Consider the following 27,770-nt stretch of genomic DNA (forward strand, 5'->3'; position numbering starts at 1 on the left):
ACCATCCCATTTGGATACTTCTTTAATTTTTTGAATTTCTAGAACACATGGGTAGGGCATGCTATTTTCGCGCTATTGACAATTCTGTACAATAATTGTCACATTAGAGGAAGGGATCAACTTTTGGCAAGTCTTCTCATCAGATATGCTAACCTAAAATTCCTATTAAAACCTGTTGTTAATCATAGTCCCCACCAAACCTTGTACTGACTAGCTCGTTGGATGCTTATGCTTCTTAGGAAGTACAGCCCCATGATATGATAGGATAATAAACCATGTAGCTTACTATGACACTATTTACTCAATTTGCTCCAGTTTTAAGAAAAGAATTGTAATCAGAATATTTCTTTTTAAATCCATTATGCTCTTTTGATTAATCATGCTTTGGATATGCTTTAGCACTTGAACTGCAATTTTGCTAACTAATATGAACTGTTTCATGCTCATAATGGAACAGATTACAGATGCCGTTGTTGCAGCCTATATATCTTAAATGCAACACTTATCGTTCCCAATCTGGACCAGAAATCTTACTGGAAGGATGCAAGGTTTGTTTTGACTCTTTCCTAGCATTTACCAATCAACTGATTAGTTCATTGGCCTAGAAAGGAAAACAAACATCAGTACTGTCTTCTTATGTCTTACTCTATCCACTTCATTGTGCATGCAGTGATTTTGGCGACATATTTGATGTTGATTGGTTTATGTCATTTCTTTCAAATGATGTCAAAATTCTAAAGCAGCTTCCAATGGTAGGAGGAAAGGTTCTTACTCCAGTCCGTACTCGAGTTCCTAGGAAGTCCAGTCCTAAATACTACCTGAATCGAATCTTACCCCTTCTCAAAAAGAAGCATGTGAGTATTATATTCTGCAAAGTGTATTTCTCTTTGAAGGAAATATCAACTTCTCTAATGTAAAGTTCCCCTTCCCATTTCAATTATGTGATTTGACAACATTAAACATACTTAATTGATCACTCAAGTAGTGCTACTATAAGACCTTTCAGGATGCATCATGCTCAGATCTTTCACATTTTGATGCAAACAGCTCGACCCCTATTTTACCTAATTAATATCGACCCAACTACTACTACGATTTAGAGTTGTGTAGGAGGGTCAAATATATACGTACTTCTTGTGTGTGTGTGTGTGTGTATAAGGAGATAAATAAGAGATAGATGAGACATTTGATTTTAGCTGATTGTAGTTCAACATGGAATACTTTCCCAGTAATGACTTATTTAACTCTATTGCAAATGAGTGTATTGAATAAACTATTTTATGAAGCTTTATGCAACATTTTCATAATCAATAAAGTTCATGCGTTGTTATTTCTAGATTGGAGTGATTGGGTTATGTTATAACTCAAAAGTCTGTCAGACATTTTGTAGACTTTCATGAGTGCTGTTGAGTTAATGGATTTTGATGACTGACTTCTTTGCCGTGCAGGCTGTACAGCTGACAAAATTTGATTACAGGCTATCAAATGTCCTGGAGACAGATTTACAAAAGCTAAGATGTAGGGTTAATTACCATGCTTTAAAGTTCACTGATCCCATTGTTGAGATGGGAAGAAAGCTAGTTGAAAGAATGAGGATGAGAAGTGAACATTTTATTGCCCTGCACTTGAGGTAAGAGTGTAGCAAATCTCTAGTATTTTGATATAGTGCTATATCTTATTCTATTTTCAAATTCATAAATACGTTTATTGTGACCGTCAGTTATATTATGAAAAGGATGTTGCTCCTAAAGTCATAATTGCCAACCAGAGTGCACATATCTATGTTAATGTTTAATCCCCCCCCCTTTTTTTTAGTGAATCTGCCCCTTCTAAATCTATATCTGTATATTACTATTATATATTAAAATATCTGTGTTTGTATTTGTTCTGACCTACTGCATAACTGCTAGACATTGTTTGTTGATAGTCATTAGTGGTCCTTGAACAAATTCCGAACCTCACTGTAAGAATAATTTAGGTCATACAGTCATTACTCATTAGTGGCCCTTGACCAAATTCTGAACCTCACTATAAAAATAATGTAGGTCAATCCGTTGATATATATATGTATCTTATGCCGCAGGTTTGAGCCTGACATGCTTGCATTCTCGGGTTGTGATTATGGTGGAGGAGAGAAAGAAAGGGCAGAACTTGGTGCGATACGAAAACGGTGGAAAACATTACATGTGAGTTTCAATGTGCATATATCTGTTTGTACATGAAGGAATTAGCTAAACCATTTCTAAGAAATCCATTGAAAATATGGACAGAAAAGCAACCCTGACAAGCAGAGAAGGCAGGGAAAATGCCCACTCACTCCAGAGGAAGTTGGTCTCATGCTGAGAGCGCTTGGCTACAACAGTGATGTACATATTTACGTGGCATCTGGAGAGGTCTATGGCGGAGAAGATACTTTGGCACCTCTTAGGGCGCTTTTCCCTATTTTCCATTCTAAAGACACTCTAGCCAGTCAGGAGGAGCTGGCACCATTTGCACCATATTCTGCTCGGATGGCTGCTTTGGATTTCATCGTTTCTGACGAGAGTGATGTATTTGTAACCAATAACAATGGTAACATGGCCAGGATTTTAGCAGGAAGAAGGTATGTATTCTACCTCAAATCAACTTTGCTAACAATAGTCTAATCATGCTAGGCACTATGGAGATAGTTAAGTTGTTGAAAAGCATGCAACTAAACATGTAGTTCTCTGGTGCAGGAGATACTATGGTCACAAGCCTACTATACGCCCAAATGCTAAAAAGATATCCCGTCTGTTCTTGAACATGAACAATATGACGTGGGAAGGGTTTGCTATGGGCATTAGAACTTATCAGGTTGGCTTTATGGGTGAACCAAATGAGGTAAAACCAGGAAAAGGCGAGTTCCATGAAAATCCTTCGTCTTGCATATGTAAAAAGCTCCTTGCCCAACATTCCGGTCTATGATCTTCAGGATAATCCAGCCACCTTGTATCAAAAAGGGGAAGAATATAGCACAGGAGGTTTCGATGCAGCTGAAATAAATGATTACCAGAATATTGAGGATGAACAAGAATTGGCTGATCAAGAAGATTTAGAAATAAAAATAATCTCCCAGAAAGAGAACTGCCTCGAGGCATTAATAGGGATCCAAGTAATATCCTGACATCAGATCATCATCCAGAACTAGAGGAGTTCCTTTCAGATTAAATGGCTCAGAAAAATTACTTTTCCTAGCAGCTTCTCTGTTCTTCACCTGATCCTATTCATTGACTTCGTGCATTTGGACTTGCCAGTTTCTGTAAAGCCGAATTTTGTCTTGCATTGATTTGAGCAGCAGACAGCAGTGACGTGTGAATATAACGTGTACAGAATGGCCTTTCCTGGCTAGCACAGAAGAAAGTTCCAGTTTCGACTTCCCGGTTTCTGTAAATGACAAAGTGTTTGAGCCTCAAGATAAGCTTGTACATTAGAGGCAACTGAATATACAAAGTGAAAATTTTCTCAGGGCAGTTTTTTATTTTTTTTTTCTTACCAAATTTTTTCTTTTAGTTTCTTGGTGTAGTGCTAGAAGGGGTTATACTTGGATTTCAGCAAAAAAAAAAAAAAAAAAAAAAAAAAGGGGGGGGGGGTTACATAGTTAATACTTTTCTCAAGGTAGCATCTGATACAGGATAGACTAGCGAGTAGAAATTATAGGACTTAAACAGCATTTTATTATTTTGCTTTTTTTATTCCAAATTTTGGAAAACATACATGTAAATGTTTATACTACTATATAAAAATATATCGGTGTGAAAATTACTCCGTATTACATTAGCATTTTTTTTTTTCTTTAATTGAGATTGCTGTTTATTTAACAAAGGTAAATTTATTTTTGAATCAAATTAGATATTATGTATTCTGTATAAATTTCAACCTAGATTGAATAGACACGATGATATAATGTAAACCCAAAGCCAAACTCGACTAGACCCAATTGAAGCGGACGCAATGACCAAATTGACACTTTTATGTAACCCTTCAACTTTTCAAGAGAGAAAAAAAACGTAATCCATAAAGAACACAGAAAGAGAGGGACGTGGCAAGACCAAGATCAGTATATGTGATGACCCTTTTTCGTCCACTTGTTTCTTCTTCTCTTCTCTTCTCTTCTCCAAATTCCAACTGTTGAGAACAACTACTCTGCAGATAAACTGAAGAATTGAAGAGAGAGCAACAATGGCGGGAAGACTTCCTGCACAAGTAGCCACTCCACCGGAGCTCCACCACCATTTAGGGTGCCCCAATTTGTTGTCTTGGAAATCCAATCTTAGCTTTCAAAACTTCCGAATTTCTCCCTCGTTTTCTCTCTCCTCTCTTTCTGGTACTTCTTTTACTCCGTTTTTTTTAGTTTCCTTGCTATTTTGTTTGAATAATTGAATGTTTCATCTCAATTTCGTTCAATTGTAAATGAATAGCATAATGTGGTAGTCGGAGATCGATTAGATAGCATTTGGTTCAGAATTATATTAATTACTCCCTCCGTCCCTATATTACGAAACAATAGGCTAGATTTTCTATTAAAATAGTAAGACATTGTCTTAATTTAGTATATTTAAATTTTGACGATAACCCCGTAATTGTCCGTGGCATGATGGAAACGAATTTAATTGAATTATTGATAGAAAGATAGTTATGGTATTCTAACTCGATTCGTGTTATAATGGCTGTTTTGCTAAGGAAGTACGATTATAGATAAATTCATTACCATTACCATTATCTTAATTTACGGCTTTGTGTTGAGTTATCAATATACCAAGTATTATACTGTAGTATATGAATAATAAGATAAGGAGTTCGATTGTTAAGTTTATTTATTTGCTCAACTTTTAACTAAATTCATTTTTTTGCTTAACATAATTTGCTAAAACTTAGTTAAATAAGCTAAGGAGTATAGAACTTTAGTACAGATTATGAGTTGAGACTTGAGAATAATCTCGGAATTGCCCTATTAACTATGGCTTTATAACTCTTGGCTTTCGTGCTTAAGTTGTGTCGTGTGGGTTGTATATATTTGACTCATGTAAATTAGTAATTAAGTATAGATCATTATGTTGACTGTGTCTACGGCTAGTGACATTAACTATTATAGTCTCTTGGTAATTTTAGAGTGTGCACTGGAGAATTCAGTCTAGGTCGTTGATTGGGGAGACGGAATGTGGATTAAAGCAGTTATAATGATGTTATTCACATTGATTGTGTCTTTAGCTTATAGCGATGAAGAAGATAAAGTAGAATCGCTATTGTCAGGATTTACTGTAACTTTAAAATGCAAGAGAGTGCTTTATATCAGGCTCAATACGAGTGACATTTATTTCAGGAAGATCTTATGCCCCGCCCTTAATAAAGTGCACCGCTCAGCCAGCTGCATCGACTAATTATGCTCCTGGTACACCTGTCAGGCCGACAAGTATATTGGTTGTTGGTGCTACTGGGACTCTTGGAAGGCAGGTTGTAAGACGGGCACTGGATGAAGGCTATGATGTACGCTGTCTTGTGAGGCCTCGACCAGCTCCTGCTGATTTCCTTCGTGACTGGGGTGCAATTGTTGTTAATGTAAGAATCTCTATTTCATAGAATAAATTACTTACCTACCTTTTGAAAGGGATCACTAATCACTTTTCTGGATTTTCCCAGGGAAGAAAAGGTCCTCCCTAGGACCCTAGCCTTCCCCCCCCCCCCCCCCCCCCCAAAAAAAAAAAAAAAGGTGTGCTGGAACTTATATTGGAGTTTCTTTCTTATTAAAATATGTGAATAGTCAGCTCAATCTAATTTTGAAGTTATGCTCCTATTCTTTGTACCCTGATAACAGATTGATGTTTGCACAGGCAGACCTGAGCAAACCAGAGACAATACCAGCAACACTGGTGGGGGTTCACACGATTATCGATTGTGCCACTGGACGTCCTGAAGAGCCTATCAAAACAGTATGTGTCCAAAGGTTTATCAATTGTTTATTTGCTCATGAAACAAGAGTTTTGGTGCCTTTGGAGTTGACTGTTGATTTACTCATCCCGTATTAAAATACTTTTCCCAAAATCTGGACAGAAATAGGATTTTCTTGCCAGACGCTAGACCTGGCAAATGGGTCATTCGGGTCGGGTCTGGGTCGGGTCACTTTTGGGTCGTGTCATTTCGGGTCAGCTATTATTCGGGTTGGTTGTGGGTCGGGTCGGGTCGATTCGGGTCAGGTATCGGGTCAAGTTCGGGTCGGGTCATGTTCGGGTTGTTTCATTTGTGAATCAAGCTCAAATGAATAATTTTATACGGAGTATATATTTTGTTATTGTTATAATAAAAACTATCAATTCAATTTATGAGCTTAGCTATGGTTGAAGATGAACAATTTTGAGTTACTTTTGGTACAAGACATTTTAAATTTAATTATAAGGTAATTTTAGTTGAAGATATTTCGGGTATCGGGTCTGTTTGGGTCAATTTTGGGTATCGGGTCTGTTCGAGTCAAACACTTTGGGTCTATTTCGGGTCGAGTCAATTCGGGTGTCGGGTCAACTCCATTTTCGGGTCGAGTATGGGTCGGATCATTTTCGAGTCAATGTTTTTGGGTCAATTTCGGGTCATGGGTCGGGTCATCGGGTCTGGGTTAGGATTGTCAGGTCTACCAGACGCAACTCCCTTCCTTTCTCTGTTTAGTGGTCTAGTTTGTTGATTTAAATTTTTTTACATGCATATTGAGTAAAGGGATATTAGGCACTTTTAAAAGCAATACTATCCTGTAGTGTCTAGTAACAGCCAGATAATTAGCTGTGTTTAAGAAATCGACATCTAATATATGAAGCATGTAATTAGCTGTAGAGTCTGATGTTTCACTTCATGAGCTATCATCCCCCCTGCATACCTTTATGGACTTTCAACCTTAACTGAGTTTCTTGGTCAATACCTTTATGGACTTTCAACCTTAACTGAGTTTCTTGGTCAATACCTTTATGGACTTTCAACCTTAACTGAGTTTCTTGGTCAATTTAGGTAGATTGGGAAGGCAAAGTTGCTCTCATACAATGTGCAAAAGCAATGGGAATCCAAAAGTATGTGTTCTTTTCTATTCACAACTGTGACAAGCATCCTGAAGTACCATTAATGGAGATCAAGTATTGCACTGAGAAATTTCTTCAAGATTCTGGATTGAACCATATTACAATAAGATTATGCGGGTTCATGCAGGTAAAGTCAAGAAAGATTAAAGCTTAAGAGGATGATTTAATTTTCATATTGCAAGATTATAAATCAACTGGATGGCTTTAATTTTCTAGTAATTGTTTACATAGAATCTAGTTTGGTCTCTGTACCTTTGACACACCAATTATTATGATATTATCTTTATCTAAAACTTGGACATAGAAAAGTAATTGGTAGAAAGTAGCCCTAATGACATTTTTGGTAGAAAGTAGCCCTAATGACATTTTTGGGACTGTTATCTCTCCCCCTTACTATTACGAAATTTGAAATATTGATCGAATATTATTTTTACTTGTGGTATTCTGAAAATGAGTTATTTTTGGTAACAATACTGTAAAAATGTGTACCTCTATATCTTTTTAAACCTGGCTTTGGAAGTGCAAGTGCCCATACCAAGTTGACTTTTGCAGCCATCGGTATTAAATTTTCCACTGTTGCTTCCAATTTTCAGGGCCTTATTGGGCAGTACGCTGTGCCAATATTGGAAGAGAAGTCTGTCTGGGGAACTGATGCCCCGACAAGGATAGCTTATATGGACACTCAGGTCTTTTTACACAGGAGTCGATTACTTGATTCCCACATCTCTTGTAGTCTACTAGACAAGATTCTTTTGATCTTTTTAACTAAATTAACCTAATTTTCCAGGATATAGCTCGATTAACATTCATTGCCTTGCGCAATGAGAATCTTAAAAGGAAAGCTTCTCACGTTTGCTGGACCTCGTGCATGGACAAACACAAGAGGTACTTAAATTATGTCTTTGGTTTGAGGACATTAGTTGTCTGTTGAGTTTCTTCATCTATGGTCCTAGTTGGTGATTCTTTAATGTACTCTCATCCTTGCTTGCGGTAGCAATGCCTTCCTTTTTCTTCTCATTCTCTTTTCTAATTTCGCTTTTGTTATATAATATCACCCCAAAGAAAATTGCATAATAAAAAACTCTTTAGGGCATGCTTGGATTGAGGGAGATGTATTACTAGGGTAATAAAAGTCAAACTAAGCAAAATGAAAGTGAAAATTGGGAAGGAGGAGATAGTGATGGTGTGATTGTAAGGAATATTATGTAGTGATGGTGTGGTATGAGGTGAAGAAAGAGAGAAACTAATACCCTCATTTTGGGGGTAATAGTTACACTAGGGAGAGGGTGGCTAACTATTACCTTCATTGTGAGGGTAATAATTCCTCCATCTCTCTCTTTTCCTCATGGTAAAACTACCTACTTTCATTTGTAAACACCATGTATCCTACAACAATACCTCTAATTACTTATGTTTTTTCAAGTTTGACTTTTATTACCCCTTAATATATTACCCCCAATAATATTGTAGCAACCTTATCAAGTCTTTAGGTAGTAATGTTAAAATTGTTCATTGTTTTAGGGAAGGGAATAAAGTAGCCGATAAGTTAGCTAATATGGGTGTTCCTCTTGAAGAAAGGGTAGTTTATTTCGATGATCCTCCGATCGAAATAAAAAGTCTTCTTTGGGAGGATACCATAGGTGTGGCTTTGCCACGGTTTGTCAGGTAATCGTTTTTATTTTTCTAATAAACGAGCTTGGCCCTCATTTGCACCAAAATATATATATATACATACACACACACACACACACACACACACACACATATATATATATATATATATATATATATATATATATATATATTACCCCCAATCCAAGCATGGTCTTATTGTTACTGAATAAATCGGTTGGACTCAAATCCTCAATGAAATGAATGAGTTTCCTTTTTAAATTTGTATGTGGGATAATATTTACTGAAAAAGGTCTTGCTGTTACTAGGTGATAACGCTATGCGAGAGGCTAGCAGGACAAGATGCCAATGTGACGACAGTCCCTGTTTCCGTCTTAAAAACAACTCGCCAGCTGACTCGATTCTTTCAGTGGACTAGTGACGTTGCCGATAGATTTGGCCTTTTCAGAGGTAGGGTAATTTTATTATTGTTTGTCAGTAAGGATGGCAACATGGCCCTATCTTGCTCAGTTGCTCTCTCACTTATTCTGGTGGAATCAAATGCATGGGAACTTGTAGAAGATTCAATTTGTCTTTCATTTTCGTTCTTATTTCTTTAATCCTTTTATCTGATAAAAGGATTTAATAATAAACTCCACAAACTGAAATAGTCACCAAATGGGGAATAAAAATACATAAATTAATGGAGATAACTGATAAGATCAGCTATTATAATTTTGCTTTGCATTTATAGTTTGCTGTTACTTGAAATCAGTACTGAGGCAATTAACCACCTACTTGGAAACTGTTAGGTACTCTCGAGCGACATGGTGTTCTCAGCTCCAATGGCAGAGACCTATCAACTTCTTGGTGTGGATCCAAAAGACATCGTTACTTTGGAAAAATACTTGCAAGATTATTTCACCAACATTTTGAAGAAATTGAAAGACCTTAAAGCACAATCGAAGCAATCTGATATCTTTTTCTGAAGCAAGGTCTTGCATTCACATCAATCACACGGACTCGGCTTTCACTTCTTTTGTTGTACAGCAGAGATGTCTCATTTTTAATGGAATCTAAATTCTTTGAATTTTTCACTTCATTTTTCATACATTTTGTACCAATACAAACAGCTCTAATTGTAATTACAATATATAGGATAAGCTTCTCTAAAACCAATATTGTTGCCTTCTTTTATACTGATAATCTGTACATGTTTCTTGTAGCCTATTAGAAACAGGTCATATAATAGTACTATAATCTGAAACATGTTTCTAAAATAACAAAATGCCTTTGACCAATACTCCATAGGAAAAATTTCATGATTCTGAAGTTGTTTGCCAGAAAGGGTTAAAGGGTAAGGACGCTCATATTATGTTCAACTAAAATCAAATTTAATGGTTTTCATAAAATGAAAAATTGACAATGAAGTAATGAATTAAGTGAAAGGTTAAGGACGCTTGCGAAAGCGTGATTGATCGAGAAATTGATAAAGTATAAATGGCAAGAAAATAACACCTAACGAGCACTTTAAAATAATTCCACTATATTAAAATATATGAGAGTACAAAAGTGAAAAGACCCTAAAAGTTGTAAGATTACAAAATAACTCTCACAATAATAAGTACTCACAAAAGAGTATTAAAAGGATAGTGGATAAAAAGTACAAGGAGGAAGTTTTAAGTAAACTTATGAGATGAAATAATTTTAGTGTGATGGAGGATTAGGGACTTTTTGTATGTGTGGATTTTTTCTTAATTGCTTGCTTCTAGTGGATGACAACACTTATATTTATAGATGGAATATGGAGGTGGAAGATTTGTGTGAAACCTTCCACATAGGTAGATATTTTTGGTGGAAGTCTAGATTTTTCATAGTCATTTAATATTTCTAGAGCCTTCCACAATTCTCCATCCATTTCTTGATTTAGTAGATTATTCTAGATCTTGAGAGTTAATTAGTTGGGCCTTTCAAAGATTTGGGCCACAAAAGTTATACCCAACATTAAGTATTATAGCAACCATATCTGGGAGTAAATGAATGGAAAGATGAATTTAAACTACAAATATGTACAGGTTAATGTGTGTTGATAAGAAGGATGGACATCTTTCTAAGAATGCTTGGATCAGCTGGTAACAATTGTTTTAACCTAATCAAAGGTCGCAATTGTAAGCCCTGCAAATGTAGCAACACTTGGGACTTATCCTAACTCGAATTTGGATTAGTCAGTCTAGTAGACTTTGAAACACTGGGAGAGCATGTACACAAAAAAAAAAAAAAAAAAAAAAAAAAAGAGACGTTCAAGTGTATATCTTCAATCCACCCTTCAGTATGTTCATAATTTAGTAACTCCAGCCCCAATACGACCACTTCTTAGATGGCTTTCCAGAAGCGAAGTAAAGGGTACCTGACAAATGGAATAAATCACTCTTACTTTATTAAGGCAGCAAAAGAACAATATATAATTAAATGAGCACCAATGTAGAAAAAAAAATTGATCAGTTCTGAGATCAAACGGGTAGAATCATGCATAAAGTTGTCTAAAGAAATGACAAGAAAAGAGCTTGTACCTTCTTCCAGTGCTGGCTGATCAAATGGTGAGCACAAAGTCTTTACGGCCCCTATCTCTCCTTTTGTCCGCGCTTTGACATCTTTCTCAACTTCCTGAAGAGACGAAAAAACAATCCAAGTTACAGCACTTCCAAAAACACATTTGGTGGGGGGGGGGTGTTGTTGCATATTTTCAATACCTCCACAAGTTGTGCATCACCATGCAAATTGTTCAATACTACAAACTATACCGATACTAACACCCTAGTCAACACAAAAATTTTAAAAAATTACTTGAAAAAAGTCGATACAAAAATTAACAGCTAAAGCCTCCACTCATGTAGGTTGCATGCATGTGATTGCAGTGAGAAGAGTCACGGCTTTCTTCTAATGAAACAGCATGTATTAGATTTTACTTAAGTTGGATTCAATTAGATTACATCAAACTATCAAATAGTCCATGCAAAGAACATGATCAAGATGATTGTTCCTATCATGAGAAAGTAACATCTATTATACTAACAAAAAAGATCAGAAGAATGAAGATAAAGTGAAGAACTTTCAGAAAATATGAACTCAAATATTAAGTAAAATCCATGTTACCTCTTCATCACACCAAGGAGCTAATATAAGTTTCTTTTGTGCCAATGCTTCAACAAACTCTTCCCACGTCCTAACTTATTTAACACAGGCATCTCTCTTCTCCTTTGCAACATCAAACAAGTTTTGTTGAATTGTGTCCAATAATTCTCTCACCTGATCGACCAAATTTGTCATTGGTAAATCCTTCTTGGCCGAATTGTCACGTCAAACAGCACGAGCCTAAAAGTTGATAAATTTGTTAGCTTCTAGAATTATGAAACTGACAATAAAACTGGTGTGGCCATAGCTGTATTAGAACCACAAGTGATGCAACACTACTAAAGTTATCCTGGGAAATCAAGCTGTCAATATTTTTACAAAAATAAAAATGAAAATAAAAAAATAAAATAATTAAGCACACATTTTAACAAGGCACTCCTTTGCCACCAAGACATGAGTTAAAAAGGCCAAAGGGACTAGTGCCTGAACTTTGAACGATTTGAATTCAGTGATGATAGCAGTGTAGTATTCATTGGCTCATTGCCCCTCAAACAAACATTTTGCCACAGCAACTATACAACCATGCTGAAGTTAGTCCAATGGGGACCATTTACCATTCAAAATGCCTCACAACCATATCAGAACAATGACCACAAAATCAAATTTCTACGCAATATATCAATGCAATGTGCTTCTAAAAAACACACAAATTCATAACTTTCTGTAACAAACAGTCCATTACATTACTGCACCAGCCACCACAAGCTGTTACTAAAACTTTAAAATCAAATTACAGTTTATTCAATTCCACCCCAAGGGAACTTGAAAGATTCTTGTTCAGTTATGAAGCTATTCCAGTACATCAGTGACCAAATATCTGTAATGTATTGCAAAATATTCCAGCAACAAAGGGGCAGAGGGACTCAGCAGATATGGTAATGAAACACATAATTTAAAAACACTCTCGGAAATGCTCCATACCATCACATAAACCATTGATCAGATAAGCCAAAAATAGCAATTTTTAGATAAGAAAAACATAAATATAAGAACTTGAAAGAGACATGCATCAGATTTACCTGACTATTGGCCAAATCCTTTGGTCCAATCTCAAGCCTCAATGGAACACCTTTCATTTCCCAGTGTGAGTACTTCCAACCTGGAGAATAGTTATCCCTAAAGATCACGCTCAGCCCGAATGCCTGCTTCACTCAAAGTTTTGACAGTAGAAGCAAAAGCATCGAAAATTCCTTGTGTACCGGCGTCTTTGAAAGAAACAGGCACCACAATGACTTGGACAGCTGCTACTTTAGGTGGCAAAACTAAGCCTTTGCCATCACCGTGTGTCATCACCATAACCCCTATCTGCAAATAAAAGGAATATAAATTAAGATTTTAAAAGGCCTTTCGTCAATTAAAGGGGTCATATTCAACAAACAAGTGGCATGATCAACCCATCCTATATAGTAACAATTTCACCCTCTCTTGCCTCCTTAAAAACCCTCATTGGTATTGTTCCACATTGAGGATGTACGATAAGATCCTCAATGATCAAATGAGTATACATTAGCTGACTAGCTCTCAGACCCTCCTATCTCTTGGAAACAGTCTACAGTGTTCCAACAGAATAGGTCCATGAATTGAACCAAGATGCTGCAGATGAGGAAGTTGCACAAAAGCTCCAATCAAACAACTTTAACAAAAATAGCAAATGGTGGAAAGCAAACCGTTCTGGTACTGTACGCCCATGAGTTCTGCCACACCATTGCCTTCTCTCCTTTCTCATTCTCATAAGTGATTTCAAACATCTTTGCAAAATTTTGACCCAAACAATGTGAGTTTGCACCTTAAACACCACGTCCAGTGTTTGGAATAAATGCCTGGAATAGGAAAACGATATACAATTTAGGACTTTTAATGCAACAAGACAAAAATACGTCCCAAATTACATAATACAACACTCATCATGATTCCAATAATCAACAAAGAAAAACTCAAATAAAAAGCAGCTTCAACTCTCACTTACTTCAACACTTGTTGTGTAATATCCACCTGCAAACTTCTCCATTTCACTTTTCTTGCCCTTGACCACTGGAACAGCCAAAAATTCTTCATATATTCGCCGGTAGAGTTCCAATATATCAAGAACCTAAAGCAGCAATCAAAATATGCGGTAACATCAAGTTTTTATTTTGGCCACTATTGGATGATCAAGACTACTTTAAAACCATGTGATTTGAAAAGAAAAAAGAAATGTACTAAAGGACTTTCATGTTACCGGTTACCCTTCAACATCCAACAGAATTTGTATACAGAGAAAATACCAGCCTCTATCAGCTTTCACAGGATGTGACAAACTCTCGAAAAAAGTAGTTCAAAGAACAGCACAACAGATTTTAGTTGGGACCAGGTTACCTACTAATCTATTATCACGTAGTACGCTTTGTTATGTGTAATGAGCACAAGATTGCAATACGCTTGTTGGGAGATTATCATACATTTGGGGGTTCTGGTCGATATGGTAAGGATTGCAATATGGTGTCAGATGATACGGCACCCCAGGCCCTGTAGGTGAGAGAAATTGAGTAAGGATTTTTGTCTAGAAAATAGGTGAAAATTGATAGCTAAGTCTGTAAAAGTAGATAAGATTACTTTTAAAAAAATATTAAAAAAATACTTCGTATATATATAAATAATTTTTGAACAAATAGTACTTTTTTATAAAGTTACTTTTTCCTCCCCAACTCAAACTAATCCAACTCCCTGTCTCTCCACCTCTCCCTCCCTGCAACGGTACAACATGCCTGAGCACAGGTAGCCAGCATAACTAACGGGTATTGATGGAATCACATCACTCCGATAACCAATAGCCCCAAAACTACATTTTCATTCTTTTTAGTATAATGCCTTTATGATCTAGATTATTTGTTCCTCTTGATTTTTTGCCATATCCATTATCCCCATGACAAAGCTCACCAGAGAAGATAACTTATAGCCGACTAGATAATAAAACCAAAATGACAAAAGCCCCAAGTTTTTCAGCAAGCAAATCTAGATGAATTGGATCACATACTACAGTGAATTGGCATGCAAATGTATTGAGAATTGGAGCATATGACCTAAGTCAGAATTCTAAGGGGTGGGGAGGGGGAGGGGCTGCTGGGCGTATTAAATTATTAATCTACTCAAGGCAGTAAATTGCAATTCAGGTCTTGATTTCTTATTAATCTTATACATCATTCGCCAATGCCAGTAACTCAGTAAGGCAGAACAATAAAGTATTTAGTTAAACTTGCTAATAGTTAGCAAAGTACACTATCATGTGGTCATACCTCAGCATCTGCCTGTTCCTGTGTTGCAAAAGCTGTATGGCCTTCTTGCCAGAGAAATTCACGACTCCTACGAACACAAGAACAAGCATATATAAGCTTTTATATAGAGGATCATTGTAACAAAGATTATTAAGACCTACATTTCTCTCTCACAAGATCGACTCTTCTTAGAAAATACTTTTGTTCCTGACAAACAACAATTGGCTTTTATCCATTCTATAGTACTTCTACCTTTGTTTTTAACAGATTAAAAATAGCCTCTGTATATCATTCACAGAAGTATGTCCAAATCAATAATCATTTCTTCCAACTACCTGATAGAATTTCATCTAGACTTGCTCTTGAGTCTTGACTATACAAATTATAACAGCTCAAAATAGGAAATCAAAATTCTTGACTAAAAGAATACTGCTTTCTATACTTACATACACTTTGTAGAGATAGTGGTCTTGATCTTACAATCACAAGTTAGTAGATACTCTCTCCGTTTTTAAATACTTGCCCCATTTCTCCATGCGCAGAGTTTTAGGAGAAATTGGAGAAAGTAATAAAATATAGAGGTAGGTGGAGGAATAAAAATTTGTAAAAAGCAAAAGGCAAAAGTAGTTGAAAGAATTAGAGGAGAGAGAATATGAAATTAATAAAATATGATTTATGTTAGGTCCACTAGTTGAGAGAAATGAATTAAATATTGTAAAAACCTTTCAAATAAGGAAATGGAGCAAGTATTTAAAAACGGCCGAAAATGGAAAGTGAAGCAAGTATTTAAAAACGGAGGGAGTAGTAACATTAAACAATAAATGCTAACTGAAAAGTATGACTACAACGTGCTTCATAATAGCTTCAATAACTATCTTTCCAACAGGATAGCTTTTTTTTTTTTCCTACCATTATATGAATCTTTATATTAGTCTTTAAAAAGACAAGAAAAGAAAAAAAATGTATTATCCAATGGAACCATCAAGCTATGCTAAGGAAAAAGAAGAAAAATGCACAATGTGTAGAAAGAACTTAAAAGGCACTTTGTAGAAAAGTAGACACTATACTACCTGAAAAGGAGTAGGATTGCTAAATTCCCGACAAACAACATTACTGGCAGGGACTGACTCTACTGACCAAGCTCAGCGACTTCTACGTTGCCTTCTTCCCCTGTAGGTATCAATGACAATGTAATGAAGAAAACTTCAGCTAATTAGCTAAGTAATTGAGATTGATTATGTTGTAAAGTTGTGCTGAACCGGGCTTGATTAATCAGTGCGAATGGTACTGAGGATAGATTACAAAACATGACTTGAGGCCATGAGTCTCTGAGTAGCTTTAGGCCACCACTCTCTGTGTTTCCTTATAATTTTCTGGATATCCTCCCTTGCCCCCCTAGCTTAAGATTAAGTACTACCCTTCAATTTCTCATACCTTCCCAAAAGAAATAAAACAAAAGTAATAAAAGGAGAGCCCAAGGTCTTCTTTCCAAATTAGTGAAATAACTGCTTCCTTTGTTGTCTTGCTCAAAATGGGTTCTTCCAAAAAAGTAGCTCTGTTCCTTGAATGTTGTTGCTTAATATCTTGTGATGTTGCTGCCTGCACTACTGCTAAAAGGTTGCTGCTGCCCTCTGCTTTGTTGCTGGTCCATGGTTTGTTGCCTTGGACGCCGAGTGTACACTTGAATCCGTTGACCCGTACTTGGATCCATAACAATACCCGCCCCCTCGAGATTCACCTTGTCCTCAAGGTGGAACGCCGGAAACCGATCCAGTATCATCTTGCTATCTTCCCAAGTTGCCTCGAATTCTGGCAGGCCGTGCCACTTGATTAGAACCTCTATACGGACACTTCGACCCAACGGTACCCTCCTGGAATCCATAACTGCCTCAGGCTCCACCACCATCTCCATGTCCTGCGTCAATTGACTCGGAATGGTTGGATTGACTGGAATTGCTCCCACCGCTTTCTTGAGTTGGGAGATGTGGAAGACCGGATGGATGCGTGAAGTGGTAGGTAGGTCTAGGCGGTAAGCCACCTTGCCCACCCTCTCCATGACTGCGAATGGTCCGTAGTATCGAGCCGCCAATTTCTCATTTGGCCGGATTGCTAGTGATTTCTGGCGGTATGGTTGGAGCTTGAGGAACACCATATCACCCACCTCGAATTGCCCATCCCGCCGCTTCTTATCCGCATACCCCTTCATAATTTGTTGAGCTCGGACGAGATTAACTTTCAATTCATCTAGCATAAAATCCCTTTCTTGCAACTGAACCTCCACCGAGTTGACTGGAGTTTGACCCGTTCCCACCTTCCATAGCCGTGGCGGAGCACGCCCATAGACCACCTGGAAGGGTGTCAATTTGGTGGATGAATGTGGCGAAGTATTATAGGCGTACTCCGCCCAATGTAGCCACGACGCCCAATTTCGTGGCTGGCCGGCGGTGAAACACCGAAGAAACGCCTCTAGGCCTTTGTTCACTACTTCCGTCTGTCCGTCCGTCTGAGGGTGGTAGGACGTACTATGCTTAAGACTGGTGCCCTGCAAACGAAATAATTCCCTCCAAAACCTACTCAGGAAAATCCTATCTCGATCGGAGATGATGGATTTTGGAATTCCATGAAGGCGAACCACTTCCTTCGTAAACACCTCCGCCACCTTAATTGCCGTAAATGGGTGTTTTAGCCCCATAAAGTGAGCATACTTTGAAAGACGATCCACCACTACTAAAATTGAATCTATACCCTTAGACATCGGAAGGCCCTCAATGAAATCCATTGACACATCCTCCCAAATCAACTCCGGCACCGGTAGCGGTTGAAGAAGCCCCAACGGTGCCTGTTGCGAGCTCTTGTTTCTTTGGCAAACCTCACAGCGACGGACATACTCACCTATATGCCGGCGCATTCCCACCCAAAACCATTCGGCGGCGATGCGCAGGTAGGTTTTGACCTCTCCTTCGTGGCCACCGGCAGGCGAATCATGATGTTCATGGAGTAGTTTAGGGATGATGGTGGAATTGGGAGGAAGAACAATCCTTCCCTTATATTTAATGAGCCCACCATCATCCTGAAACCCCACTAGCCTTGCTTCCCTTTTTTTCAGGCCCACACGAATTTGGGCCAGCCAACTACAATTCTTGATTTCTTCCTTAAGTAACTCCCAGTCCACTACTTGTGACACAGACAGAGCACTCAATTGTGCTAGGTGATGGTCCCTTCGTGAAAGAGCATCTGCTACCCGGTTGGAAGTTCCGGGTCGATATTGCACCTCAAAATCAAAACCCACTAATTTCCTCATCCATTTCTGATATTCGCTGCCCACCTCCCGTTGTTGAGTAAGATAACGGAGGCTTTGTTGGTCGGTCCTCACAATGAAATGTCGACCAAGAAGATAGTGCCTCCACTTGACAATGACAAGTACTATGGCCATGAGTTCTTTCTCATAAATCGATTTCTCCCTCGCCCTTATGCCAAGTAACTTGCTATAATATGCTATGGGGCGACCCTCTTGCATCATCACCGCTCCAACCCCAAATCCGGAAGCATCCGTCTCAATGATGAATTCTTTGGTGAAATCGGGCATTGCTAGTACGGGGGCCGAGACCATGGCCTTCTTTAGAGCTTCAAAGGCTTTTGTAGCTTCGTCCGTCCACTTGAAGCTATCCTTCTTGAGTTGTGATGTCAATGGACCGGCAATGTGAGCATAACGGAGTACAAACTTCCGATAGTAACCGGTGAGCCCAAGGAACCCTCGGAGTTCCCTCAAATTTCGGGGCTCCCTCCATTGTAAAATGGCTTCTACCTTCTCTCCATCCATAGCCACTTCCTTCTCCGAAATTACATGTCCCAAGTAAGCCACCTCTTTCCTCCCAAATTCACACTTCTTCAAATTAGCATACAACTCATTCCTAGCTAGCACTTCCAACACTTTCTTCACATGCTCCTTATGTTCTAACTCGTTGCTACTATACACCAAGATATCATCAAAAAAACACAAGGACAAATTTCCTCAAAAATGGTCGAAATAGATCATTCATGAGTGATTGGAAGGTGGTCGGGGCATTAGTTAACCCAAATGGCATCACTAAGAACTCATAGTGTCCCTCATGAGTTCGAAAGGCGGTCTTGTAAGTGTCTTCGGGTTTGACCCGAATTTGATGGTAGCCCGATTTCAAGTCAAGTTTCGAGAACATGGTAGCTCCATGCAACTCATCTAGCAATTCATCGATCACCGGTATTGGATATTTATCGGGAACCGTCTCTTTATTCAAGGCCCGATAGTCCACACAAAACCTCCATGATCCATCTTTCTTCTTGACAAGTAAAACCGGACTACTAAACGGGCTTGTGGAGGGCCTTATGACCCCAGACTCCAACATTTCCGCTATTAGTTTCTCAATCTCATCCTTTTGAACTTGAGGGTAGCGGTATGGTCGCACACTCACCGGGTTGCTTCCCTCTTTAAGCACTATGGAATGCTCATGCTCTCGGGATGGTGGCATTCCTTGAGGCATGTCAAACACTTCTTGGAACTCATCTACTATCTCCTTCAAGAAGGCCGGAATTTCCCTCATCTTCGGCTCCTCCTTGATTTCCATCCGGTTAATCTCTACTAACATTCCCCCTTTATTCTTGCAAAGGGTTCGAATCATGGCCTTCAAAGACACTCGTGTTTTTTCCAAAGTGGGATCTCCCACCAATTTAACCGGTGACCCGGCTATGAAAAAATGCATTTCATGAGTTTTCCAATTGGTAGTGACCGATCCAAGCTTCTCAAGCCATTGCACTCCCAATATCACATCGGCATTTCCCAACATCAAGGGTAAGAAATCCTCTTCAATAGTCACTCCTCCTTCTATTTTCACTTCTACTCTCCTACACACCCCACTTCCATGCATGGTCTCGCCATTACCAAGGGATACCGCGAATTCCCCCTTCCCTTCGATGTTCAATCCCCCCTCATTTACTAACTTCAAAGAGATGAAATTGTGAGTGGCACCCGGGTCAATCATGACTATCACCTTTCTTCCAAGCACTACCCCCTTTAACTTCATGGTCTTTGGGTTAGTCAACCCCACTACCGAGCAAAGTGACACCTCAACTGCCTCCTCCTCATCGCCCTCTCCTTCCGGTTCTTCATCCTCGCCTTCAAGCGAATCCGCCACCATTAATACACTCAGTTCCTTCTTCTTACAACGATGCCCAACTCCCCAACGTTCATCACATCGGAAACACAAGCCTTTGGCCCTTTTGTCTTGCAACTCGGCCTCCGTCAATTTCCGGGTTTCGTTGAGAGTTCGTGAAGGTTGATTGATTGTGGACTTGCTTCCACTAAAGGATCCTTGAGACTCACTGGCCCTGTTCCAATTACAGTTTGGGCCCGAGTGGGGAGGGAGCCCATAAGTGGAAATTAAACCCCCCACGGGTCTGCTTCCTCCTCCCCCTGTAGTCAACTCTGGGCTGCTACTGCTTGCTTTCCACGCACCTCCCTCTCTTCTTCCTCCTCCTCGATTTTTTTCCTCAATTTTCGCTGCTAAGTGCATAGCCCTCCCTAGACTCTCAGGCTCCCACATCCGCAGTTCTCTCTTGATCTCCTCCTTCAACCCATTGATGAATGAGCTCTTAATTACCTTCGCCGGAATTTCCTTCAACGGAAACACAAGTTCAATAATCTTGCGCCGGTACTCCTGAACTGTGGTGGTTTTCCTTAGAGCTAGCCATTGTTCCTCTAATTCCCCACCTTGCGTCTGCCGGAACTCCGCTAAGAGACGATCTCGGAGATCCTCCCAAGATAGGAAGGGCCGCCGATCTGCTTCCAAGTAGAACCACTGGAGCGCGGCGCCGTCCAACGCCATCTCCACCGCCGCCAGCCTCTCGATTTCAGTGACGCCGTAGAAGTCGAAATATCTCCGGATTCGCATCACCCAACTGTCCGGATCCTTGCCTTCGAAAATGGGCATCTCCATTCTCCGCGGTCTCCATCCTCCGTCTCCACCCTGCATTTCACCCCACGCTGCTCTATTAAACCTCCGGCCATCCGGTGTGCGATCTCCGAATCCTTCTGCCATCTGACTCGTTTCTCCATCGTTCCGAGTTTGATGGTGGGGTCCCCCCTGACCTGCGGTGGCGGTATTGGGGATTATGGGAACGAAATCCCGTCCGTTTGGCTGATTCGGATTTACACGCAACCCCCGTGCGTCAAGGGTGGCTAACTGCTCGGTCAGTGCTCTCTGATTTGCAGCCATTTGTTCCACTAGATTGCGTTGGTTCTCCTCTTGCCTGGCTAGGATCGTTTCTATGGCGGTCAGCCTTGACTCCACCTCCGCGCGCTTTTCCTCCAGCTCTTCAATTCTCTGTGTATTGGTGCTCACCATGGTCGCTCACGGTTCGAACCGGCTCTGATACCAATTGGCAGGGACTGACCCTACTGACCAAGCTCAGCGACTTCTACGTTGCCTTCTTCCCCTGTAGGTATCAATGACAATGTAATGAAGAAAACTTCAGCTAATTAGCTAAGTAATTGAGATTGATTATGTTGTAAAGTTGTGCTGAACCGGGCTTGATTAATCAGTGCGAATGGTACTGAGGATAGATTACAAAACATGACTTGAGGCCATGAGTCTCTGAGTAGCTTTAGGCCACCACTCTCTGTGTTTCCTTACAATTTTCTGGATATCCTCCCTTGCCCCCCTAGCTTAAGATTAAGTACTACCCTTCAATTTCTCATACCTTCCCAAAAGAAATAAAACAAAAGTAATAAAAGGAGAGCCCAAGGTCTTCTTTCCAAATTAGTGAAATAACTGCTTCCTTTGTTGTCTTGCTCAAAATGGGTTCTTCCAAAAAAGTAGCTCTGTTCCTTGAATGTTGTTGCTTAATATCTTGTGATGTTGCTGCCTGCACTACTGCTAAAAGGTTGCTGCTGCCCTCTGCTTTGTTGCTGGTCCATGGTTTGTTGCCTTGGACGCCGAGTGTACACTTGAATCCGTTGACCCGTACTTGGATCCATAACAATTACACCACTGATTCAGTCTTAGAGGCAAGTCACGGTGTCCCCTAATCCACTTTGAATAATATGGGTACATAACAGTCTCACTAGTGGGACGAATAGCAATAGGCACCTCCAAGTCAGATTGCCAAGACTTTGTTACCCAAGCAACCTGATGAAAAAAATTCAACTATTAAAAGCATGCAATATTCCACAAAGTTCAACAATGAGCAGAATAACCCCAAAAAATTCTACTAACAGCCCTCCCAGCCTGGTCCAAACTAGCAACAGAGCCAGCATTCCTTTGTCATCTGAGCCCTTTCCCTTTCCCATAGTTTCAAAGCTATTGCTCAATAAAATAAATGTGCTCATATAAACTTACCTTAGGGGCCAAACCTTCAATGTGATCTTTTTCCTTCTCCAAAACACCAGGAAAGACGAACAGCGGGAAATAGCAATTTTAATCTTCATCTTCTTGATTTCCGCATCAAAAAATTCCTAAGATTTTGAAAATATAGAATGACAAAATAATCAGGGAAGATGTTCGTATCTCTATAATTCAATGCAATAGTCCTCACTAAAGATTTGTTCTTTAACCCTGAAAACTTATATCTACATTGAGCTTTACAGACTAATCTAAACTTATCTAAGCTTAATGACCCTTTTTCTAAATTGATATGAGCTCGTTAATCCTGAAATCAACTTTTAAAGGTGACAGTACAACAACAACAACAAAGCTTTAGTCCCAAAATGATTTGGGGTCGGCTAACATGAAAGCATAAGGAATCGTACGACATACAGAAAAGGACTTTTAAAGGTGACAGTAAAAGCCTAAAATCAGCTTGTTTCATACCCTATCTCTATTGAGTCTACTCTTCTAGATAGAGAAAAGTAGAAATTTCCCCAAATGGATGTTGGCAAATATTCAGTGAAGCTTCAATCAAGTAGCAATTGTCATTCTAAAACGACATGAGATCAAGGAGGGATTGAGATTAGAGTTGCTTTAAATAAGCAATTTAAAATTGACCCTGAACGTTTGTCCAGCATGATAAAAAAAACTCCTAGACCATCATTAATGAAAATAGAGGACAAACAAACCATATGCTCTACTTAGTTAACTTCAACCAAAAACTGAATCCTTCCCTCAATCACTGTGGCAAATTTCAGAATAAAATAACTTTATATCCTTCTCAAATACTTCTAATAATGTATCAAGTTCATAATCCTTAAACTAATACATCATGCTAATACACTAAGTCACCGTATTCCTTCCTCAAAAGAGCTTGCAACATAACTTTGAGAGGTATAACACAAACTACAGCAAAATATAATTGAAAATGAAACCAGGAACCCTCCCTCCTATCCAAATTTGGAGTAGTAATGCTATATTGCAGCCGAACATTTAATAAAAGTTTGTTTTACACATTGACAAGCTCACGGAACCATGACTCACTTAGCAATAAAATATCCCAATCACCTTAGTAAGCCGATTGCTAAAGCCTAAAGGCATTCACAGTTTCTTTCTACAATAAGTTTCTGCATCATATAGAAATAAAAGATAACAGCTACTCACTTGCATAGCCTCCCAGATCGCCATAGTCCACGGCCTCAGAATGTAACACCCAGAATGTCATAATACTCGATCATTTCCGAATACATAACAACCTGCATTATCAATCACACATAGCATTTCAACCCAAGAACTCAAATTACCAGATACTAGTATATATTTATCATAATATAGAATTATAAATCAAAATACCTCAGAATACCACTCTCCAAAATTCTCATCCTTCTTTAAGTTAACCCTAATCCAGTCTCTTTCTTCACCTCCTTCTTCTTCTTCCCGGCTACAATTCCAGGTTATTGACAACTACAATTAATCCCCCATTAATAACTAAATACATTGTAATTAGCATCGAAAAATCACAAACTCACCGTTTTTAGCCTTTGGGTCACCAGTTTTAGCCTTGGAATCACCAGACATTATAAACAAAAAAAGCCTGCAACAATTAGCAACAAAATTTGACTCATTTATCAAAATAATTTCTCTTTTGCCAAAGAATATAAATAGCAAAATTCTAAAAACTAAAGTTATAATCTTTCAGTTGTAATAGTTCAATGATCCCCCTTAGAAGAACCCTAAATTGACTATACAGAGATTATACAAACAATCGACACTAGACTGTGGAATTGATATTTGATTATTAAAAATTAAAAAAAAAAAAAAAAAAAAAAATCTTACCTCAGAAACTGTTTCAATGGAGGAAAGAGCCGCTACAATGAAAAATTAGAGTACGATAGATTCAAGAACACAATGAAGAGGAAACATTCTTCTGTATTTACTGTGTGTATTTCATCTTAATTACTCCGTGTAATTAAATATTTAAATAGGTTAAAATAAAATTAATTTGGAAAACTTAATTTATTTTTTTTTTTCGGATATAAGTTTAGATACGGTCGAACAATATAAATTCAATAGCCTTCCTCAAGAAAAAAAAATAAATGTAAATTTAATAACCCTGAATCCCTGATCAACATATCAACTAACTAATATGTAACACCTATTCGTATATAAATTGTATTAATGTTGTCTATTTGGATCTCATCTTTAACAAAATAATAAGGTTTTTCTAAGTTATGCCCCCTAAGTTAATGAATTTCTAAACTGTATTCATGTTTTTTCAAAGTTATAAGTTGTGCTCACCACCTCGCGATATTTTATCAACAATATCCTTTGACAGCCATATCCGTTAACGAAAGTTAAGAGGCATTGATAATTTGACACGTGTCCTGATCTAATTGGTCTAACACTTTAAAAAAAAATTAAAAAATCTAAAAATAAAATAATTAAAACTTAATTAAGAATTGATTTGAAAAAAAACCAACCACCCTCCCACCACCACAACCCAGCCCATCAGCCCACGTCGTCGCCGCCGGCAACCGGCTATCCACCCTCGCCCAGAGAATTCTTCCCGTCGGCGAGCCTCGTCTTTTCCCCCTCGCCTTCCTTCCTTCCTTAACACTCCACGAACACAACCACGTGATGCAACCCAGCCTAGAAAAATCGACCACCAACTATCGCGAAACAGCCAACAATCCCTCCCCCCACCTCGAAACGACTCTCCCTCGTTATTTCGAGGTGTGGGAAAGGGAGTTGGGAGTTATTTCGTGGTGGTTTAACGGAGGAATGAGGGTGGTCGGTTGGTTGGGGTTTCGAGAAAGAAGGTGGATGTAGCGGGGGTTAGGGGAAAGGGAGGGGCTCGGGGGTGGATGAGATGGGGAGGTACAGTACCGGCCGCCCAGTTTAGGTGGTTAAGGTGGAGTGTCGGCCGGTTTTCCGGCGAGTTTAGGGGAGGGGTTAGGGTTTGGCGGTGGGGGAATTTTGTTTTTTATGTTTTTGTTTTTGTAAAATTTTTTTTAATGTTTTTAATAAGTAACTGGCAACAGAAAATTAATAAATCCTAACGTCCGTTAATTAATGTTAACGTCAAAGGTTATTGCTAATTAAAAAAAGTGAGGTTGAGGGCACAACTTAGATGTTTGAAAAAGCATGGACACAGCTTAGAAATCGAAGAAGTTTGGGGGCATAGCTTAGAAAAAACCAAACAATAATTAACAACCTCAAAAACTTTCATACACTCATGAAACACTAGATTAGTCGTAATCTGCATTGTCTCTTGATTCTTGACTAAAGTACCACAATATAATCTCGCCGAATTAGGCCCTGTTTAGTTCACCTTATTTTTGCTTATCTGAACTTATCTGATGTGGTCTGATCTTATCGATCTGATCTGATCTAGTTTGATCTTATTGTCTAATTTGACTAACTTTGACCTTACGATAAATCTGTAAGGAAAAAAATATATCAAGTAGGATCTTGTTAGATTCGTAATAATGTGTATTTTATTAATATATAATTTTCATAATTTTTTTCATTACGAAATTAAAAATATTTAGCGATAAAAAATTAAACATAAAACGATGATTTGATCTGAACTTATTTTTTCTGACCTGATCTGATCTGAACTTATTTATTTATGAAATAAGTAAAAAGAAGTTGAACTAAACAAGGCCTTAGTTACCTACATAGACCCTATTTATCTGAACTGGTCTGATCTGATCTGATCTTATTGTCTGATTTGACCAAACGTTGACCTTAAGTGTACGATAATCTGTAAGGAAAAAATACATCAAGTGGAATCTTGTTAGATTCGTAATAATGTGTATTTTATTAATATGTAATTTTCATAATTTTTTTTATTACGAAATTAAAGATATATAGCGATAAAAAAATTGTACATAAAACGATGATATGATCTAAACTTATTTTTTCTGATCCGAACTTATTTTTCTTATCTAATCTAAACTTATTTTTTCTGAAATAAGTAAAAATAAGTTGATCTAAACCAGACCATATTCTTATGCTTCTGCTCCTAATATAAAGAACACATGGATCAGTTTTTTTTTTCAAGTAGTTTGCTTGCTCTTACGAAATGAATTTCTAAAATTTGTACATAACTAGGGGAGGCTACGCGCGTGTTGCGCACATATGTTTAGTTATTATGGTCGAATTGTAAAAGCTTGCTCTAATACTGGAAGCTTGTTAGGTAGGCTTTTAAACACATACTATAGAGCATTGCCAACAATGAAAAAAAAAAACCTTCCTTATTCTCTCTCAACTCACTTTCTCACTCCTCATGCTCATTAGCATTTTGATGATCATATTTTTATCCCACCAATAATTAAAAAAAAAAAATCTCTTTCACCACGACACCATTGTGTCTCTACCACATCATTCTCTCTTACTTTTACTAATGCAAAACAAAATTTGTATAATTACTTTTACTAATATAATTCAATTTATCATATGGTCAAGGTTGATTGAGAGATCTAACTATACATTAATTGGCTTTAGTCTAGAATAAAAAATAGTTATGGTTAAATATTTATTATAGGATACAATCATGTGAATCAAACGGAAGGATATAAAAAAAACTTTTTGTAAGAAATTATAAAAATTTAAACGTGCATATGTAGTATTTCGTAGTATAAAAACGTCTAAATTACCTCTTGGTATACAAAAAGGTTGGTCACCCTAGCCTGCATAATCAAGCATTACAATTAGAATTTTCTTAAAAAGCAAACAAATTAACACAAGCAACTTAAATGCTAATTTTAATTATCAAGCAATTAAACCAAGTCTTTTAGCATTCCTTAACTACTACAACATGCTTATTGAAAATGTAAAAGCAAAATTATAAGGGTAAAAATATAAATAAACTTTTAAGGGATATATTAGTTTAAGCACTATTAATAAGAGGTGAGTGATACTTTTAAAAAGATAGAGATTGATCGTAGAGTCTTTGAAGTTTAACCTTCATAAATTGTCGTGGTTAAGTTTGAATAAAGGCATGCTCAATACCTTACAGAGACTATTCCTCCTTTGCATACCTTTGTGGAATTCCATCCTTACTCGGATTTTTGGTTATAGTCTATGTAGATTGGGAAGGCAAAGTCCCCCTCATACTACGTGGAAAAGCAATGGGAATTGAATCCATGTGGACTCAATTGTTGCTAAGCTACTTGTTTTTGTTGTACAACAAAGAATTCCCTATTTACTAGAATCTAAATTCCGTAAATTTGTCTCCT

At 38.1% G+C, this 27,770-nt stretch overlaps 1 protein-coding gene and 2 pseudogenes across 1 annotated transcript; 2 read left to right on the plus strand and 1 right to left on the minus strand.

Moving 5' to 3' along the window:
- Nucleotides 1-448: 448 nt before the first annotated feature.
- LOC110740155 lies at nt 449-3,486 on the plus strand (annotated as a pseudogene).
- A 505-nt stretch (nt 3,487-3,991) lies between these two features.
- Nucleotides 3,992-9,866, plus strand: LOC110740109 (uncharacterized protein ycf39-like). Its single transcript, XM_021920609.1, is given in 11 exon segments — nt 3,992-4,345; nt 5,342-5,577; nt 5,850-5,948; nt 7,009-7,203; nt 7,670-7,762; nt 7,864-7,905; nt 7,907-7,951; nt 7,953-7,961; nt 9,017-9,142; nt 9,144-9,158; nt 9,500-9,866. Coding segments are annotated over 11 exon segments (1,182 nt in total). The 5' UTR covers nt 3,992-4,200; the 3' UTR covers nt 9,677-9,866.
- Nucleotides 9,867-9,968: 102 nt separating this feature from the next.
- LOC110740110 lies at nt 9,969-25,241 on the minus strand (annotated as a pseudogene).
- Nucleotides 25,242-27,770: the final 2,529 nt, after the last annotated feature.

This window comes from Chenopodium quinoa, unplaced genomic scaffold, assembly GCF_001683475.1.
Source record: "Chenopodium quinoa cultivar QQ74 unplaced genomic scaffold, ASM168347v1, whole genome shotgun sequence".
Classification (NCBI taxonomy): domain Eukaryota; kingdom Viridiplantae; phylum Streptophyta; class Magnoliopsida; order Caryophyllales; family Amaranthaceae; genus Chenopodium; species Chenopodium quinoa.